Source organism: Nansenia antarctica (assembly GCF_963989245.1).
Source record: "Nansenia antarctica genome assembly, chromosome: 3".
NCBI classification, from domain to species: domain Eukaryota; kingdom Metazoa; phylum Chordata; class Actinopteri; order Argentiniformes; family Microstomatidae; genus Nansenia; species Nansenia antarctica.
The window spans coordinates 2,497,992-2,517,767 of NC_137688.1; the positions used below are offsets into that span (position 1 = coordinate 2,497,992).

General features: G+C 44.3%; 1 protein-coding gene across 1 annotated transcript in view; it reads left to right on the plus strand.

Annotated features, from left to right (window-relative positions):
- col5a2a (collagen, type V, alpha 2a) overlaps positions 1–19,776 on the plus strand; it is a gene marked incomplete at its 5' end in the record, with an annotated part of 48,450 nt that overhangs the window by 24,348 nt on the left and 4,326 nt on the right. Inside the window, 31 exons of the mRNA XM_080526285.1 lie at positions 553–651; positions 1,193–1,237; positions 1,599–1,697; positions 2,479–2,532; positions 3,070–3,177; positions 3,738–3,791; positions 4,389–4,487; positions 4,820–4,873; positions 5,182–5,280; positions 5,860–5,913; positions 6,445–6,498; positions 6,911–6,964; positions 7,120–7,173; positions 8,314–8,358; positions 8,450–8,548; positions 9,026–9,133; positions 9,998–10,051; positions 11,910–11,963; positions 12,626–12,679; positions 13,089–13,142; positions 13,943–14,050; positions 14,142–14,195; positions 14,355–14,408; positions 15,085–15,246; positions 16,059–16,166; positions 16,817–16,924; positions 17,615–17,668; positions 17,763–17,870; positions 18,200–18,253; positions 18,569–18,676; positions 18,771–18,824. Of these exons, the coding sequence (XP_080382411.1) occupies positions 553–651; positions 1,193–1,237; positions 1,599–1,697; positions 2,479–2,532; positions 3,070–3,177; positions 3,738–3,791; positions 4,389–4,487; positions 4,820–4,873; positions 5,182–5,280; positions 5,860–5,913; positions 6,445–6,498; positions 6,911–6,964; positions 7,120–7,173; positions 8,314–8,358; positions 8,450–8,548; positions 9,026–9,133; positions 9,998–10,051; positions 11,910–11,963; positions 12,626–12,679; positions 13,089–13,142; positions 13,943–14,050; positions 14,142–14,195; positions 14,355–14,408; positions 15,085–15,246; positions 16,059–16,166; positions 16,817–16,924; positions 17,615–17,668; positions 17,763–17,870; positions 18,200–18,253; positions 18,569–18,676; positions 18,771–18,824 (2,367 nt within the window). The remainder of the gene's footprint in view (positions 1–552; positions 652–1,192; positions 1,238–1,598; positions 1,698–2,478; positions 2,533–3,069; positions 3,178–3,737; positions 3,792–4,388; positions 4,488–4,819; positions 4,874–5,181; positions 5,281–5,859; positions 5,914–6,444; positions 6,499–6,910; positions 6,965–7,119; positions 7,174–8,313; positions 8,359–8,449; positions 8,549–9,025; positions 9,134–9,997; positions 10,052–11,909; positions 11,964–12,625; positions 12,680–13,088; positions 13,143–13,942; positions 14,051–14,141; positions 14,196–14,354; positions 14,409–15,084; positions 15,247–16,058; positions 16,167–16,816; positions 16,925–17,614; positions 17,669–17,762; positions 17,871–18,199; positions 18,254–18,568; positions 18,677–18,770; positions 18,825–19,776) is intronic.

Consider the following 19,776-nt stretch of genomic DNA (forward strand, 5'->3'; position numbering starts at 1 on the left):
ACGATGAATGAATGCTAACGATGTTCCCATGTGACCAAACCAGGAACATGTCAGGCCCTAGACCTTGTTACATGCCATAGTCAGGGAAAACTCCCGACTCTGTAGACCTATTGTCATTAACACTACAACAGCCGTGCCTATTTTATTCTACTAGTAGAGCCGCCTTGGGGGTCAAATAGACCCCTTTTTTAGAATGTAAATCTGCTATTTACACACAGAGATCCTTAGAGGGCGCTTCTTTTTTTAGCCTGCCCTCCAACACAGAAAAACTGCAAAACAGCTTCATACTAGCTTATCCTGATGAGATTTTGAAAATATTAGGATACTGGGTGGTAGAACGCACATATCTAGGAAAAGTCATGAAAGGAGGGTCCTGAAATTTGATCGAGTGCAAAGATACAGTAGATTTATTTGTTTTACTCACAGGGGTCACAGTGACCCCTCACGGCTCTTCTAGTGTCAAACGATAATACACAGACCTGCTGAGGTAACACAGGGACCTCAGGGACGCGTTGGGATCAAGATTGGAGGATTTGCTGTTCTCTTCCTCAGGGACAAGCCGGGGGCACTGGCGTGCGGGGTCCGGAGGGGCCACAGGGGCAGAGGGGGGAGACGGGCCATCTGGGCAGAGCCGGATCAACAGGCCAGAGGGTCAGTGTCTCACTCCCAACACTTACTCAACACTTTAACATCCTCAACGCTTCCCTTCTGTCAAACCTCGGTCCAAATCATTGAATCATACTGTCAGGTAAAATGTAACCAACTGTCGTAAACAGGCAGGCAGCAACAGAGGGGAAGTGGGTGACAATAAATTAACAATTAACTTAACATGTTCTGATACTTGTTCTGCTCAATAGCATCCTACTTTTCCAGCTAAATATTTGGTCATGGTTAATTTCGATTGTGATATAAAAGTAAGGCTCGGAATTGACACAGTGTATCGGTTTAAAAACCAGGGAAATTCAATACAAAGAGTTCCATGCAATTCATGGAAGAAAGTTACTGTAATTGTCACCAATTGTAGGTAATGGTAACAGTTTGAGCGCCAAGCTAACCCCCTAAGAGGAACCCCCTAACCCCCTAAAATACATGATGTCTTTGACCTAAGTGTGCTGTGTGTGTGCCACGGGACAGTTTCTCACCACAACCCATTGTCTTGATGATCACATGACGGCGTGTTTGATATCCGTAGGGTGGCGGGGGAACTGACGGAGGTCCAGGCAGCAAAGGGCCAGTGGTACGTCAACGGTCATACATCCAATTTAAATTATGGATGTTATGTTTAAATTATTATATATAAAAATGTATGATATATTTTAATGTTTGATATTTGTGATTTAAGTATGTTTTATATGTTAAGTGTTATTTGTAATGTATGTTTTAAATGTGAACCCTACTAAAAGTAGCTCATGCCTATGGGTATAGCTAATGGGGATCCTTCCAATAAATAAACAAATAAATAAATAAATAATAAATGTATTTTAATAATAAACATTTCAAAACCCTACCCCTTTATGTGAATAGCTTAAACCGTGTACAGTAATCTGCATGACAGTGATTCAGTCAATTGACTTTAACAAGTTGTTCCTCTTCCGTAGGGAAACGTGGGGGTGCAAGGGCTCGGGGGTCACCTCGGCCCTCACGGCCCCCCAGGACCCCAGGGGAGCACCGGCCAGCCTGGGATCAAGGGTCAACTGGTAATGTGGCTTTACTTCACTGGCTAGAAAACGCCTCTCGTGACGTTAGAATTATAAGGTTCTATAGTTAGAATAGTTAGAATTATAAGGTTCTATAGTTAGAATAGTTAGAATTATAAGGTTCTATAGTTAGAATACGGTAGTTAGAATTATAAGTTCTATAGTTAGAATAGTTAGAATTATAAGGTTCTATCTCCATTTTTTGGTCAAAATTTAGTTTCTTACATAATCTGATCCATTAGGTGTTTATTAATGCCTGTGTGGTGTTGTTTAAAAACAATTGACATTTTTGAGTTAGTAATTAATAAAATACAAAGGTTCCATCTCACAAAACATAATGGAATGTAAAAACGTTGACGCTCAATATCTCTGAACTGCCCTAAACGGAGATAGAACCTTATAATTCTAAGATCACGCTCTAACGCAGCACCCAGACCTTGACCAGCCCTACAGACTGAGGCCTATGTGTACAACAGCTAGTAGATGTTATGACATGCGTGACCTAGACGTAAACATGACTCTTATTCTGCAGTATGCCAGTGCACAGAGAATATAATATATATTATGAATGAATGAATGAATGAATGAATGGTCTTTATAGCACTATAGACTATCTGCTTAGCAACGTAGCCATTCTGCAGAGCGGTTGGCTGACTTGTATTACTGATCTCAGTTTTAGACATTTGAAATATGTGATGTATGGGATATGTATGCCTCTGGGTCTATAGATTATATATGTATATATATATCTTATATGTTGTATATATGTTCTTTGTTTTAGGGAGACCTGGGTGTCGCTGGGTTCAAAGGAGAGTACGGTCCTAAAGGAGAACCTGTAAGTCCAAAACATATCAGACGATTCAAAGTATTTGGAGTGAATATAATTGTCTTACATTACTCCGATGTATTAAAATGAGACATCATAATAGAAGAGTTAAAACTGACGATGCACATGCACGGCCAATGTCTATGTGTACACTGATGTCTGACCTTATCTGCTTTGATATGTTGTGTTGTGTTCAACGTGTCTACACTGCCATCCGGGCGTAGGTACAGAACACTAAGGGTTAGGGTTAGGGTTAGTTAACCCTAACCCTAACCCTAAGGTGCAATAGGGCTCGCTTTGGCAAATGCCTGATCCCTGCAGCCATTGTTGCCTTAAATAACAGACCGCGCTGAGTGTGTGTACTTGTGTATCTGCCATGTGTAGTACTGTCTGTTGTTGTCTGTGTTATACGGTGTTGTATGTATATGTGTATACTGTACAGTGGTGTGGAAATGAATTTCCTCCTGGGGACAATAAATCTAATAGTAATGTAATCTAATCTAATCTAATGTAATCTGATCTAATCGAATCTTATTTGTGTCACAGGGTCCCTCGGGCTCCCAGGGCGTGCTCGGCCCCCAGGGTGAGGAGGGGAAGAGAGGAATCCGGGGTGACTCTGGTTCTCTGGGTCCTCTCGGTCCTGTTGGTGAAAGAGTGAGTCAGCGGAGACCCAACCTCCTTATTAACACTTACACACAGTGTATCGGTTTAAAAACCTGGGAAATTCAATACAAAGAGTTCCATGCAATTCATGGAAGAAAGTTACTCTCATAGTAGACTAGCCTAACCTAAACCTACCAGTGAACATCTTTACTCTTTGTAGTATAATGGTAATGTTACCATTAGAGTAAATAACCTATATCAACCAAATCCAATCCAAGATAGGCTACTCTTCTGAAAACAGTCCTTAAGGTCTTATTACCTCTCTGAAGAGTAATAGGCTGTTCTCATGTAGTTTGAAGTACAGTAGCCCAATAATGCCATTGTAGGAGTCAAAACTGAGTGTGCTGGAAAACCATGTCAGTGCCCAGGTCAGATTTAGAGTTATGATGCTCAATCTAATTTCCTGTTATTCGGCTTTTGACAACTCAAAATATATTTTTTTTTGAATGAAAAAATGGTATAATAATGTATAATGAATTAATCCAATGGTACTGTATTCTCTTGTGCTTCTGATTGTCTGTGTTGATGTAAAATCATCTTGTGTATTTCAGGGCGCTCCTGGAAACAGAGGTTTCCCTGGTGCTGACGGATTACCTGGTCCTAAGGTACAGTTATTGAACACACCCACATCCCTAACTCCGCCCTCTAAGACACACCCACATCCCTAACCCTGCCCCCTTCAGACACACCCACATCCCTAACCCCGCCCCCTCGGACACGCCCACATCCCTAACCCCGCCCCCTTCAGACACACCCACATCTCTAACCCAGCCCCCCTTAGACACACCCACATCCCTAACTCCTCCCCCTCAGACACACCCACATCTCTAACCCCGCCCCCTCAGACACACCCACGTCTCTAACCCAGCCCCCCTTAGACACACCCACATCTCTAACCCCGCCCCCTCAGACACACCCACGTCTCTAACCCCGCCCCCCTTAGACACACCCACATCCCTAACCCCGCCCCCCTCGGACACACCCACATCCCAAACCCCACCCCCTTCAGACACACCCACATCCCTAACCCCGCCCTCTCAGACACACCCACATCCCTAACCCCACCCCCCTTAGACACACCCACATCCCTAACCCCGCCCCCTCAGACACACCCACATCCCTAACCCCGCCCCCTAATCAAGACCCATCAAATTCAGAGTTCATATCACTCCCGGACTGACAATGATGTTTCTTTTCTGAAGGGAGCTCAAGGAGACCGCGGGACGTCTGGTACAGGCGGACCTAAGGGCTCTGGAGGAGACCCAGGACGCACTGGTGAACCTGGTCTCCCAGGCGCAAGGGTAACTGTTACTGCCTTACATCAGATCAAACTGTTTGTCCCCTACGTCCCCATACAGCCATAATTGATAGTGAAATGCTTTGGAATCGACAACAGTCAACGATAATCAACAGTACAATATACTATAGTATAATAAAACAGTTGACAGTAGTAGTGCGTCAATGTTGTGGAAATATTAGAAACATAATCACTTCATAATGTTCCTCAACTGTATCCCTCATCACCTACTGTATAGCTCTCATCACCTGCTGTATAGCTCTCATCCCCTCATTCTTTGTTTGTCGTGAAAGTTCCTCCGAGGTCGTTCACTCACTCCCCTTGTCTCCTCCCCAGGGTCTGACTGGTACTCCCGGGGTCCAGGGCGCCGAGGGCAAGCCAGGACCACTGGTATGTTGGTCACCTTTACAATGTCCCTGAGCACAGAGGTAGGGACCATGGCAGGGTAGATATGCAGTGGTAGTGTGCATCAAATGCTTGATGCTGCTAGTCATCAGTCTGAAAGATTAGCCTGGAGGTGATGTAAAAAAAAGATATGAAGTTTCATTTAAAAGACGGGTAAACACTTCCTTCTCACCACTATAAATATTAAATGTTAAACATTTACACATTTACCTTTGACTATGTCCGTGATTATAAAACTATACAGGACACTGGAGTTGTGGAAAAGCCTTTGTTGACGTCTGTTTCTTGTGAAGGGTGCGGCAGGGGAAGATGGACGTCCAGGCCCAGCTGGGTCGGTCGGGACCAGAGGTCCTGCAGGGACCATGGGACTGCCTGGACCGAAGGGCTTCAATGTAAGACCCCGTCGTTGTCTCAACTCACCACTGACCATGTGTTAAAACGTATTATAGCATGCATGCAATTAACACTAGAACAGCCGTGCCTATTACTATTGGGGCCTATTACTGTTAGAGCCGCCTCGGGGGGTCAAATGACCATAGTCTTTAGAATGGTAAGCTGCTATTCACACACAACGACCACTAGTTGGCGCGTCTTGTAAATTAGCCTGCCTCCTACACAGACAAACTGCAAAATAGCTTCATACTAGCTTATCCTGATGTGATTTAGAAAATGTAAGGATACTGGGGTGGTAGAACGCACATATCTAGGAAAAGTCATGAAAGGAGGGTCCTGAGAGTCCTGAAATTTGATGGAGTGCAAAGATTATTTATTTTTTTACTCGCATGGTCAAACGCCTCACCCACGTCTGTTCTAGTGTTAATGTGTCACACGCATACGGTCCTACAGGAAGTCGTCAACCTTGTCCAGACGGTCATCGGTATCAAACGTAACACTTTACTCCTATCCTATGTTATTACTAGCTATTCTGAGTCAATCTAACGAACCTTGTATTGTTTTTATGAACACCAAAGGGAGACCCAGGGAAGACAGGCGAAACAGGAAATGCCGGAGTCGCAGGTCAAAGGGTGAGTAGGTCTTCAACGTACACTGAATGATTAGGTGCGCTTGATTCAGCTCACCTGGGGACCCAGGGTAGGAGGAGTTTGCATTTTATCACTGAAATGATTGTTTTAACTCCACTACTACGGCACGCCAAGCAAGCTACATCAAGCACACCCATTGTGGTCTCTGTTCGTGCGTGTAAGGGGTTGCTCACTGATAATGGTTTACTTCTGCTACTTTTGCTACATGCTAACACACCCCTGTCTATATACCCCCCTGTGAATAGGCCATATTAGTGTATATAAGTATATACGTTTACATAATAGATACATTCTCAGATTCCTACCAATCACTTATCCTCCTATGTCTCATTCTTGTTTTTTATTATCTTAGGACTGTGTTTTGATTGTTAGCACCTAGGGTTAGCATTTCAATTTTGTTGTACCCGCACAATGACAATAAAGATCATTCATTCATTCGTTCATTTGTTCATTCGTTCATTCATTCATTCGTTCATTCGTTCATTCATTCATTCATTCATTCGTTCATCCTAGGGTCCTCCTGGTAAAGATGGTGAAGTCGGCCCTGCCGGCCCCCCTGGCCCCGCTGTAAGTCACTTCTCTGTTTGTTTGTTTGTTTTTTATGAACTATCTAGTATCTATTTTAGCCTATAAGTCCGATGAACACGACTGACATACAATTTACATTTACAATCATTTGCCTCCCATGTTTATGACTCATATCCAGCACTCTGGCTGTTCCAAACCTGTATAGTATAAACTATAGCCAAGTCCTACAGTATTAGTGTCATTATCACATGCCAACAGTAGTCAGATAAATTAACCAAAGCACATATCTAACTAGAACCATGTCTACAGTTCTACTGTTTTGAAATGGTATTATTAATAATGACATAATTCAGTATTCACTCATATTCTGGTGATATTATGGCAACGGATTTCAAGTTCATTGTTTAGCAGTGGAGAAAGTGATGTAATGATTGTTGTTCTTGGTTTAAAGGGCGTCGCAGGTGACAGAGGAGAACAGGGACCACCTGGTGTGAACGGTTTCCAGGTTTGTTGTGGTGAATTTCTTTCAAATGTGGTTTCAAAATGTTAACAGTCAGTAGCTGATCTCTGAATGGATGTCAAAGTCATCTTAGAAGACGGCTGACCTGGCTGCAGACTACAGAGTCATCCGTAGTTACACAACGTGCTTTTGTTTCCTAGGGATTACCTGGACCCCCAGGCCCGCCCGGAGAAGGAGGGAAACCAGGCGATCTGGTGAGTTTGGTCCTATCACAAACCAGGGTTCCTACAAGCTTCAACAAGTCCAATTTAATACCTTTTTAGACCTTTTTTAGACCTCTTTGAATAGAATTGTTGACCTATTCGCGACACCATAAGATTTTTGTCATCCTCGAGGTGATGAAATTAGGGATTTCACTGCCATACAGACCAAAAAGTCTGAAGGATATTTAATATAAAATAAATAAGTCTCATAATTACTCAAAAGTAAATGTATTAACATTAACAGTTTACTGTAGAAAGTCACTTCAACGTGAAGAGAACAAAGTGCACAAAAGCTTCCTTGCAGGACAAGCTAATCACATTTTTGAGACCTAGCACCTACTTTTTGGGGACTGATTTAAGACTTTAAGGCTTTTTAAGACCAGCGCGGGAACCCTGACAAACACTGTTCCAACAACCATAGTTACACTATAGCTCATTGGAAAATACCCTATTGTCAGTGAATAAGGAGATGGGTACTATGAAAAAAGAATGACTCTATATGACTGAGGGGTACTGGTGTAGACTGGGGTAGTGGTGGTCTAGGGGGTAGTGAGTTTGACTGTTGATTGGAAGGTCATGAGTTTAAATCCCACCTGGGAACAGCACCACTAGTGTGCCCTTGAGTAAGACCTGGAAACACCACCACTAGTGTGTCCTTGAGTAAGACCTGGGAAAACCTCCACTAGTGTGCCCTTGAGTAAGACCTGGGAACACCACCACTAGTGTGTCCTTGAGTAAGACATGGGAACACCACCACTAGTGTGTCCTTGAGTAAGACCTGGGAACACCACCACTAGTGTGTCCTTGAGTAAGACCTGGGAACACCACCACTAGTGTGTCCTTGAGTAAGACCTGGGAACACCTCCACTAGTGTGTACTTGAGTAAGACCTGGGAACACCACCACTAGTGTGCCCTTGAGTAAGACCTGGGAACACCACCACTAGTGTGCCCTTGAGTAAGGCCCTAAATGACTCCAGAGAGACTGTCCCTGTCATCTCTAATTGTAAGTCGCTCTGGATGACAGTGTGTGCTGAATGGTAAACATGTACCTAATTGTGCCTGTCTGTCTGATCTGCCTAAACTAATTAAATGAAATACTGAAATGCGACTCGTGTCTTTGATGCATTTAGGGTATTCCAGGAGAGGGCGGTGCTGTCGGTCAAATCGGGCCGAGGGTAAGTTGCTTCCCCGACTAAACATCCATATGAAATATAGAATTTGTCCTGGTTCTGTTGTGTGACAGATAGACTTCCGTGTGGCCCCTAGGGAGAGCGTGGAACACCAGGAGAGAGAGGAGAACTCGGACCACACGGTCTGCAAGGACCCAAGGGAATCCCAGGAGCACCAGGTCCAGATGGCCCGAAGGTAAATAAAAATAATCATATTCATAATAATAATAATAATTCATTGTATTTATGTAGCGCTTTTCCAGGGCTCAAAGATGCTGAAAATATGGGGAAAACAGAAAACACAGAAACAACAAGCAACAGATAACATGAGCACATAGAACACAGAGTTAACGAACAGGGAACAATTAACACAGCAATGTCCAGGGTTGGGGCAGGGCTGTATACCATAGAGATGATGTCATCATACACCTGTATACCATGTCAAGGATTATCGTTTCAGTATTATGATCATACCAACAATGTTCTGTCTAGAGTTTAGACCTTTTTTCAGTCTCACGGTCGTGTCATACAGGTGCTGTGCTGTATAGACATTCTTGTGAATGTCGGCCGCTCATCGTCCGGCCGAAACAGAACTGAGAGAACAGAGAGTCTTTGAAATGGGATGGAATACCAGTGTAGAGTTGGAGTTGAACCTGTGTCTTTCTCTCTGCAGGGTAGCCCCGGTCCCTCCGGTGCTCTGGGAGATCTGGGACCACCAGGTCTTCAGGGAATGCCCGGAGAGAGAGGGATATCAGGTCCTCCTGGACCCAAGGGTGACAGAGTAAGTATTCACATCCATCTTCTTTCCTCTGGGGGCTAGGGTCCATAGGTCTGGGGCTAGGGGTCATAGGTCTGTCTGGGGCTAGGGGTCATAGGTCTGTCTGGGGCTAGGGGTCATAGGTCTGGGGCTAGGGTTCATAGGTCTGTCTGGGGCTAGGGTTCATAGGTCTGGGGCTAGGGGTCATAGGTCTGGGGCTAGGGGTCATAGGTCTGTCTGGGACTAGGGTTCATAGGTCTGTCTGGGGCTAGGGGTCATAGGTCTGTCTGGGGCTAGGGGTCATAGGTCTGTCTGGGGCTAGGGGTCATAGGTCTGTCTGGGGCTAGGGGTCATAGGTCTGTCTGGGGCTAGGGGTCATAGGTCAAGCCGTGGGATGTCTGCTAGTTTCCGTTACTCCACAGCCATTCCTGTACAGTCATTGGTTGATAATGATTGGTGGAGAACCAATTAGAGAGTCAACGTGTCACTGTGTATGTCTACACTATGAGTGTGCGTCTTGTGTGGATCTAAGACCAGTAGCTGTTGCTATAGTAAGAGCTAGCTAATGGGAATTGCTATAGTAAGAGCTAGCTAATGGGGATCCACATATCACCAATAATCAAATATGATGACAGAATAACGTGAACCTCAGTATTCCAGTGCTTGATGTTATCTGTCATTGTACAACAGTTAGTTCCGACCAAGTAATCGGATTGGAAAAGAGGCATTCCATGAGTGCCGATGTACAGTATAACAGCACTGGGACTTTTAACTATATGTATCACTCCGCCGCACAGATGTTCTACTAAATGACCGTTGATTAGACTACGTTAGCGGTCGTTATCTATCAGTGTGTTGGTTTCATGGACACATTTTTTTTTCTCAAAGGGATCAGTTGGTGAGAAGGGGTCAGAGGGCACGCCTGGGAATGACGGAGCCAGAGTGAGTACACACACACACACACCGTCTACACACACACCCCGTCTACACACACACCTCTACACACACACCGTCTACACACACACCGCCTACACACACCTCTACACACACCGTCTACACACACACCGTCTACACACACCTCTACACACACCTCTACACACACCTCTACACACACAGTCTACACACACACCGTCTACACACACTACACACACCTCTACACACACCTCTACACACACCTCTACACACACCTACACACACACCGCCTACACACACACCGCCTACACACACTACACACACACCTTCTACACACACTACACACACCTTCTACATACACACCTTCTACACACACACCGTCTACACACACTACACACACACCGTCTACACACACACCGTCTACACTCACACCGTCTACACACACTACACACACACCTTCTACACACACACCGTCTACACACACTACACACACACCGTCTACACACACACCTTCTACACACACACCGTCTACACACACTACACACACACCGTCTACACACACACCGTCTACACTCACACCGCCTACACACACACCGTCTACACACACACCGTCTACACACACACCTCTACACACACAGCCTACACACACACCGTCTACACACACACCGCCTACACACACTACACACACACCGCCTACACACACACCGTCTACACACACACCGTCTACACACACACCTTCTACACACACACCGTCTACACACACACCTCTACACACACTACACACACACCTTCTACACACACACCCTCCACACACCGTGGGTTCTGATGCACTAATATACAGACATTTGTCAAGTTGATTTGTCATTACATCCAGCATTCCAGTTGAGGGGGGATGGCATCCCCCCTGAAATCATCCCCTCAAAATCATCCCCCTTCTAAAACTGCCATCCCCCCTTTCCATCCCTTATGTCATTTTATCAGTGAATGTGGTATTACTGCTATTTCCACATTTAGTTTTGCCCATATTGAGTAAGATACTGTGGGCGAGGGGGGGGGGGGGCACGCACACATGCAATGACGTTTTTACCACCAAGTCACTGACACTGAAGTCACTGACGCTGTGGGGATGCTAAAATTGTCCCCATATGATAAAATCCACCATCCCCCCTGATTTTCTTTCACAACTTGAGTACTGGTTACATCATATCCAAGTATACGATGCAATGACATTCTTAAGACAGAGCAGATCGACAACATCCACCAACGTCATCGTGTCATATCGTCCATGACATGTAAACATAATCATAAACATGAATGTAAACATGCAGCACTAATGTATTAACACTAAATAAGTAAAGATTATTCAGAATATTCAGTATATACCAAATGACACATGGGCTGTGAACCCGTTGTTGAAGTTGGTAAAAGGAAGTCATGACTGAGGATGTATTTTAACCCCCAACCCACTGATCATCAGGGCCCAGTAGTTTAAATCAAAACGTTTCATGTCAATCTGATCCGATCAGACAGGGATTAAAACGTTTTAAACTACTGGGCCCAGATGATAAGATAAGATGATAAAAAGGTGATAAACCTGTATGCCATGATGGATATCCTCACAGAGGATACACACTCTTTGTAGTCAAACAGTTGGCTAGAGCTGTTGGCAGCGCGCAGAGCAGAACAGGAAGAGATGTCTCTCTGAAGAAGAAAGGATTTGGGGGGAAGAAAAAGAAAGAGACAGTTCTTTAGAACGGATGAGGATTGAAAGGGTTCGTTCTGGAACGCGCAGCGGCATGTTCTGTCATAAGAAACATGTGTCTCCTCAGTCCAGACGTGATGACAGTGATGGATGGTTTCCCCCTAACATGAGTTTCTCTCCTAACAGGGCCTACCTGGTCCCGGAGGACCCGCAGGACCCGGAGGACCAAGTGGTGAAAAGGTAAAGAGACGCCCTTAGGCCAGCTACGGGCAGTACAGAGCCTGTGGAACAGCCTTCCTAGCCAGCTAAGGGAACAGCCTTCCTAGCCAGCTAAGGGAACAGCCTTCCTAGCCAGCTAAGGGAACAGCCTTCCTAGCCAGCTAAGGGCAGTACAGAGCCTGTGGAACAGCCTTCCTAGCCAGCTAAGGGAACAGCCTTCCTAGCCAGCTAAGGGAACAGCCTTCCTAGCCAGCTCAGGGCAGTACAGAGCCTGGACTCTTTTAAGCCAGGCCTAAAAACCTTTTTATTCAAAAAGGCCTTTGACTGTTGAACCTGTGTTCATTCTTGTGATTTATTTTGTGTGTTTTTTACTATGTTTTTAACTAATTATGTTTTTAGGTTGTTTTGTTTTTAACTTATATTACTTGACATCACTGTCTAGTACTTAAACCAAATAATTAAATCTTTTTGCTACTTGGTAAAACAAAAACGCTATATAACGTGCCTTCCCAGTAAGGAATCCTAGTGATATCAGCTTAGTAGTTATTAGATCATTATTAGGTTATCAGGATTTCACGATGTCATTTCTGAACGCAGAGTAAATAACAATCTGTAAAACATACAGTATAGTTCCTGGAAGCTGTAAACATAAACTCTGTAACTGAAGCGTGGCGTGATTGCAGGGAGAACCAGGACCACGTGGACCCAACGGGCCTCCAGGATCCAGAGCCATGCCCGTGAGTGGAGCCCAACAGAACCACCACACACACACACGCCCCCAACAGAACACCTCCACACACACACACACATGCTCCCAAGAGAACACCTCCACACACACACACACACACGCTCCCAACACCTCCACACACACACACGCTCCCAACACAACACCTCCACACACACATGCTCCCAACACCTCCACACACACACACGCTCCCAACAGAACACCTCCACACACACACACACGCTCCCAACAGAACACCTCCACACACACACACGCTCCCAACAGAACACCTCCACACACACACACGCTCCCAACACAACACCTCCACACACACACACACACTCCCAACAGAACACCACACACACACACATGCCTCTGGATGACTGTTCAGGACACTAACAACAATATCTCTGTTTCTTTAGGGAAACCGAGGTGAAGCCGGCCCTATCGGACCTGTTGGATTCTCCGGACCACCTGTAAGTCATCCTGCACTGGGCACCGTGACGTGTTCATGATGACATTCATGCTTGCTTCAGCATCAAAGTGCTTTTAGCATCAAAGTGCTTTTTATCATCAAAGTGCTTTAGCATCAAAGTGCTTTTAGCATCAAAGTGCTGTAGCATCATAGTGTTTTAGCATCAAAGTGCTTTTAGCATCAAAGTGCTTTTAGCATCATAGTGCTTTAGCATAAAAGTGCTTTTAGCATCAAAGTGCTTTTAGCATCCTAGTGCTGTAGCATCATAGTGCTTTAGCATCAAAGTGTTTTTAGCATCAATGTGCTTTTAGCATCAAAGTGCTTTTAGCATCAAAGTGCTTTTAGCATCCTAGTGCTGTAGCATCCTAGTGATGTAGCATCATAGTGCTTTAGCATCCTAGTGCTTTAGCATCCTAGTGCTTCAGCATCAAAGTGCTTTTAGCATCCCAGTACTTTAGCATCAAAGTGCTTTTAGCATCCTAGTGCTGTAGCGTCATAGTGCTGTAGCATCATAGTGATGTAGCATCATAATCCTTTAGCATCAAAGTGCTTTTAGCATCCTAGTGCTTTAGCATCCTAGTGCTGTAGCATCATAGTGCTTTTTTTTGCGTAGCATTTTTTTTTTGAAATATAAAAAAATTAATGATTAAATAAACAAACAAATCATAATCTGTTGTCGCTTATTACTGTTAACTAATAAATGGTGCTATAGAACTGTTGTATACAATTCTTACAAAATATTTTTTTGTAATGAATGAATGAGTGTTGTGCTGACGGTAGCATGTCTTCCTCCTCACCCAGGGTCCAGATGGACAGCCGGGAGTGAAGGGGGAGCCTGGAGAGCCTGGACAGAAGGGCGACGCCGGGTCCCCTGGCCCCCAGGGCTTGTCTGGATCCCACGGACCTCCTGTGAGTCGAAGAGACGTGACGGCATGTGTTCATATCGACAGACGACTCGCGTCACGAGCGACAGTCTTACGGAAGTTTGTCTCTTTTGCAGGGGCCAGGCGGGGTCGCTGGACTGAAGGGTGGCAGAGGAACACAGGGCGCTCCAGTGAGTCAGTTTAACTTATCCGAAAACCTTATTTGGACTTGACTACATCTTGGATGGAGAGTCTCCAAAAAAGTGGGATTATTATTATTATTATCTATCCGTGTCCGAGAGTGTATGTGACCAGTAACAGTGTGGATGTTGTCATGTGTTCCCTGCTAGGGTCCTACAGGGTTCCCTGGATCGGCTGGCAGGGTCGGCCCACCAGGCTCAACAGTAAGTACTCTCAGTGAAGATATATTTTCCTCCATTCTATGAAGAGAGCAAGATGGCCTCGTCTCTGTTCGGCAGTTTAGTCGCCTTGGCTCTCCTTTCTGTTTGTCATTGTCTAATCATTGATGTTTCAAACTTGCTCTGTTATGTTGTCTGATCATTGATGTTTCAAATTTGCTCTGTATATGTAAAGCACCCTGTGCATTCGTGCTGAGAAGGGTGCTATATAAATAAAGTTTTACTTACTTACTTACTTATATATATGGCTGTCATCAAAGCAAAGCCCCACCCCACCCAAGCCACTAAAGGATTGACTGAATTTGAAATATAGGATATGGATCATTCTAGTTCTAAGCGACGACCAAAGCCAAATCTTTCCCTGCTCTTTTATTCTTTTATTTTTTTATTCTCAGCCTACTTTTATTCTTTTATTTTTTTATTCTCAGCCTACTTTTATTCTCTTTTTATCTTGTTATTCCTAGAAGTTCCTAATCCTTTTGTTTGGGGGGAGGGGTTGTTATTTTAAAGATTGTTTGATGTTATTGTTGTCTTGTATGTTAATATCAAAGGACCATGTTGGAAATAAGTGTTCACACTTTCACATGTCATCCCTTGGATTACTGTTTTTACTCGAACCATGAATACACTCAATCAACCAATCAATCAATCAATCAATCAGGGTCCAGTTGGTGAGGCAGGACCTCTTGGAATGCCCGGGAAAGAGGGTCCCCCCGGTCTCCGTGGCGACAACGGACCCCCTGGCAGAGAGGGAGAGAGAGGCCAGCCCGGCCCAGCAGGGAGCTTGGGAGATAAGGGAGACTCTGGGGAGGACGGACCTACGGTAAGAACACAAGTGGTGATGTTAGAATGATAAGGTTCTATAGTTAGAATAGTTAGAATTATAAGGTTCTATAGTTAGAATAGTTAGAATTATAAGGTTCTATAGTTAGAATAGTTAGAATTATAAGGTTCTATCTCCATTTTTGTCAAAATTGATCTTTTACATAATCTGATCCATTAGGTGTTTATTAATGCCTGCGTGGTGTTATTTTAAAAATGTTGACATTTTTTTAGTTAGTAATTCATAAAATACAAAGGTTCCATCTCACAAAACATAATGGAATTTAAAAACTTTGACGCTCAATATCTCTGAACTACCCTAGACGGAGATAGAACCTTATCATTCTAAGCTCACGATGTGGAGCTCGACAACACAAAGTACTCAAACTGACACCTTGGATCCCAGAACAACCCCCCCAATCCCTTCCCCCTTCCCCCTATGCACTCGTACGTGTGTGTGTGTGTGTGTGTAGACCTTTGAAGATTGCACTGGTGTAAGCGAAATCAAGACGACCAATTGTCAATCGGAGACCATGACGTAACTGTAGCTACCGCTTACACATAATCCACTCTTTTGCACGCAAGTGTCTAGAGGGTAGGGTGTGTTCTCTGTCTTGGCTTCCTTCCCTGCAGTAGTACTTATATACATGGAGGGACGAGACAGAGATCCTTGTATTGCTACCAGATCAGTAGCCATGGAGGAAGGGAACAAGAAAAGGGGGCGGCTAGATAGCATCGGCCGCAGCCTGATGTTCGACATGGAGGGTGTCTGTCGATATAAAGTGTGCCATGATTGGATGTGTTTCTCCGTAGGGTCCTGATGGCCCTCCAGGTCCGTCAGGAACGACAGGACAGAGAGGCATTGTGGGTCTTCCTGGTCAGAGGGGAGAACGTGGAATGGGAGGTCTTCCAGGACCAGGGGTATGTTGTTGTTTTTCTTTTGTTTGTTTTCTTCTCGTTTAACCTTCCAGAATCATCTGTCCATTAAAAGTGGAAACATCTAGTGTTGGAGTAGGTTTACTCTAGGTCCAGGAAACTGGCCAGAAGAAGGTCCCCAGTTCTGATCTGAGTTGGCGTGCTAATGCACGGTACAGGAACAACACGACAGTACCCACTGTCTCTTGTGATAAATGCATGAATTTGTCAAAGGAATGTTGCGGAGATATCATTTAGACCGTCGACTATTGGAGATAGTTAGACCCTAGGCAGCAATGGCCACATCATCATAGCATTTGTCATATCCTCCATGATGATAATAATAATAACAATAACAATAACAATAACAATAACAATAATAACAATAACAATAACAAGAGCCAAACATTTTACTATTGGTAACATTTCTTCATTCAAACTACCTCAAAGTAGGCCTGTATGTCACCACAAGTAGTTTGAACTGGTAAGAAAACCAATTAGTATGTTCATGTCATTACTTAGTTTACTAACCCTAACCCTCAGTTTATGGAAATGGACTGCGAAGAAATCTGAGCTGTTTCCACAACGTATGTCATAAGAGATGTCTATTACCCTCCATTGCTCCTCTGTGACTTCCTGTTGTCTTCGCCCCCCAGGGTCCCCCAGGGAAGCAGGGAACCCCAGGAACGCAGGGTGACAAGGGTCCCAACGGACCGGTCGGTTCTCCAGGTGCAAACGGACCCCGTGGTGACGCTGGTCCTGACGTACGTTCTGTCTCATCTATTTTTTACATTTACATTTTTACATTTTTGGCATTTAGCAGACGCCTTATTCCAAAGCGACTCACAATCAATACATTTGAATACTAAGCAAGTGAATCATCAATCCACCAGTCGTAGCAGGAAGAGTAATGATAGAAGGAAAAACCTTCTCCTATCACCTTCTTCTTAACCTAAACTTTTCTTTTTCTTTTTTACACTGGAGAAACAGAGAAACAGTACAAGGGGGGCAAGACGTTTTTAGGGACACAGTAGAGGGGAAAGCGGATGTCTTTAGGAGACGCAGTGTCTTATCTATTTATATATATATATACGTTTATACATATATATATATATATATATATATATATATACAGTATATACATTATATCTATAGTGATTTCAGCATTGCTCTCTTCAGGGTAATCTTCATGGCCCTGTGAGGCTCAGCCGGTAAAGCGTTACAGCATTAGTCACTTTTAAATTGTGAGTTTGAACTGGACCAGATATACAGAAAATGCACATGCACTCACCGTACATGTAGCAAAACACTTTGGATAATCTGATCAATGGCATAGCCTGTACGTCTGTGTAAACCTCAAATAACCCAAGACATAAATGTGATGATATCTCAAAAGGTTGTTGTGTTTATGACTGCTATGATACGGTTGTGATGAACGTGTTGTTTCTCTGCAGGGACCTGCTGGATCTGACGGCCCGCCAGGCAAAGAAGGAGGCATCGGTATCAGGGTAGGAACAGCTGTCATCTGACCGTTCACTGTCCATATCTGCTATCTGGGTTAGGGTTAGGGTTGATCTTGACCAGCATGCATCTCTTTCCTAGGGAGACCGAGGAGACGCCGGTCCTGAAGGTCTGGTCGGATCCCAAGGACTTCCTGGATCTCCGGGTCCAGTCGGTGCCAACGGTGTTTCTGGGAGGAGAGGAGACGCTGTATGTAGCCTTGTTTGGGATATTTGTTTTACTTTTCCATTCAGTGCATGATCCTTCTAAACCCTCTAATTATCAATCAGCATTGATGGAATGGTGTTATATTTCATGTCCAGTGTGTCATAGATTCCTCATATTAGTTGAACCACTAAAGATCTCTGCTGAAATAATGGGGTTGTCTCTTGTTTGCTGGCGAAAATCTCCTCAGATCTTTTTGTAGATATGTCAGTATGTATAGAACTTGCTATAACATTGGAAAAGGAAATGGTCACAATCAATTGTGTATACACCTTTGTCTAATAAACTAATATGAATATTTGTTCCAACTTCAGGGCTCGAGAGGACCTTTGGGTCCCCCAGGTTCAGCAGGAAAGAGAGGATTCGCGGTAAAAAAAATCACATTTACAATAAAAAATTTGTTTCAATACTTATTTTCCCCACTGTATATATACACTATATTATGATGGACATAACCACAAACAGATGAGTTTGTACAGTATATTTATCCACTCATATCGGTACTGTATATATTGTCTCGAGTATTGTTGTGTTGTCGTCTTGTTGTTGTATGTACTATAGCTTGTTCAGCATGGAGAATACCAAGTCACGTTCCTAGTGCACCGCACATGGCCAATAAAGTTGAATTGAATTGAATTGAATGAGTAATGGAATCTCCCCTAAAATGTGCCTCACCACCACAGGGACCCCAAGGACCAAGAGGAGACAACGGAGACCTTGGAGACCACGGAGAGCGAGGACAGAAAGGACACAGAGGCTTCACAGGCTTACAGGGTCTGCCTGGACCTCCCGTACGTCAACAACAACCTACTCTGTCTGTTTGGGTATATCAGCGTATGGTTTCAAGTGCTTAACGGTCTTGATGTTGTCTTCCTTCACGTCTAGGGTACAACAGGAGAGCAGGGAGCGTCAGGTATCGTTGGACCAAGCGGCCAAAGGGTAAGGTGTTCTATTGGATTGAATTGAATATAACTTTATTGTCCACCAAGGTGGAACATTGTCTTCGGCTCACCAGACAGGAAAAATCAACACAAGAAGCCAGAAGGCAACCAGCACGACATAAAACACAAACAGGCGTAGACAGTGACAGAGACAGAGACAGAGACAGAGTTAGACAGAGACAGAGACAGGGTTAGACAGAGACAGGGTTAGACAGAGACAGGGTTAGACAGAGACAGAGACAGAGACAGAGACAGAGACAGAGACAGAGACAGAGACAGGGTTAGACAGAGACAGAGACAGAGACAGAGACAGAGACAGAGACAGGGTTAGACAGAGACAGAGACAGAGACAGGGTTAGACAGAGACAGAGACAGAGACAGGGTTAGACAGAGACAGAGACCGAGACAGGGTTAGACAGAGACAGAGACAGGGTTAGACAGAGACAGAGACAGAGACAGAGTTAGACAGAGACAGAGACAGAGTTAGACAGAGACAGAGACAGAGACAGAGTTAGACAGAGACAGAGACAGAGACAGAGTTAGACAGAGACAGAGACAGGGTTAGACAGAGACAGAGACAGGGTTAGACAGAGACAGAGACAGAGACATAGACAGGGTTAGACAGAGACAGAGACAGAGACAGAGACAGAGACAGAGACAGAGACATAGACAGAGACATAGACAGGGTTAGACAGAGACAGGGTTGCACATTAGAAACACATCAAAACAGTTCATGTCTGTGACTTCCGTCTTGTTGGTCACTTTGCAGAGTTAAGGATGCTAATGGCACTTGGAAAGAAGGACTTCTTGAATATATATCTTGAATATATATATATATATATATATGTTACGGTACATGTGGGAATACGGTACATGTGGGAAAAATAGGGTTAGGGTTAGGTGCTATGTCGACTTAGTACATGCTGGCATGTCTTACCCTAACCCTAACC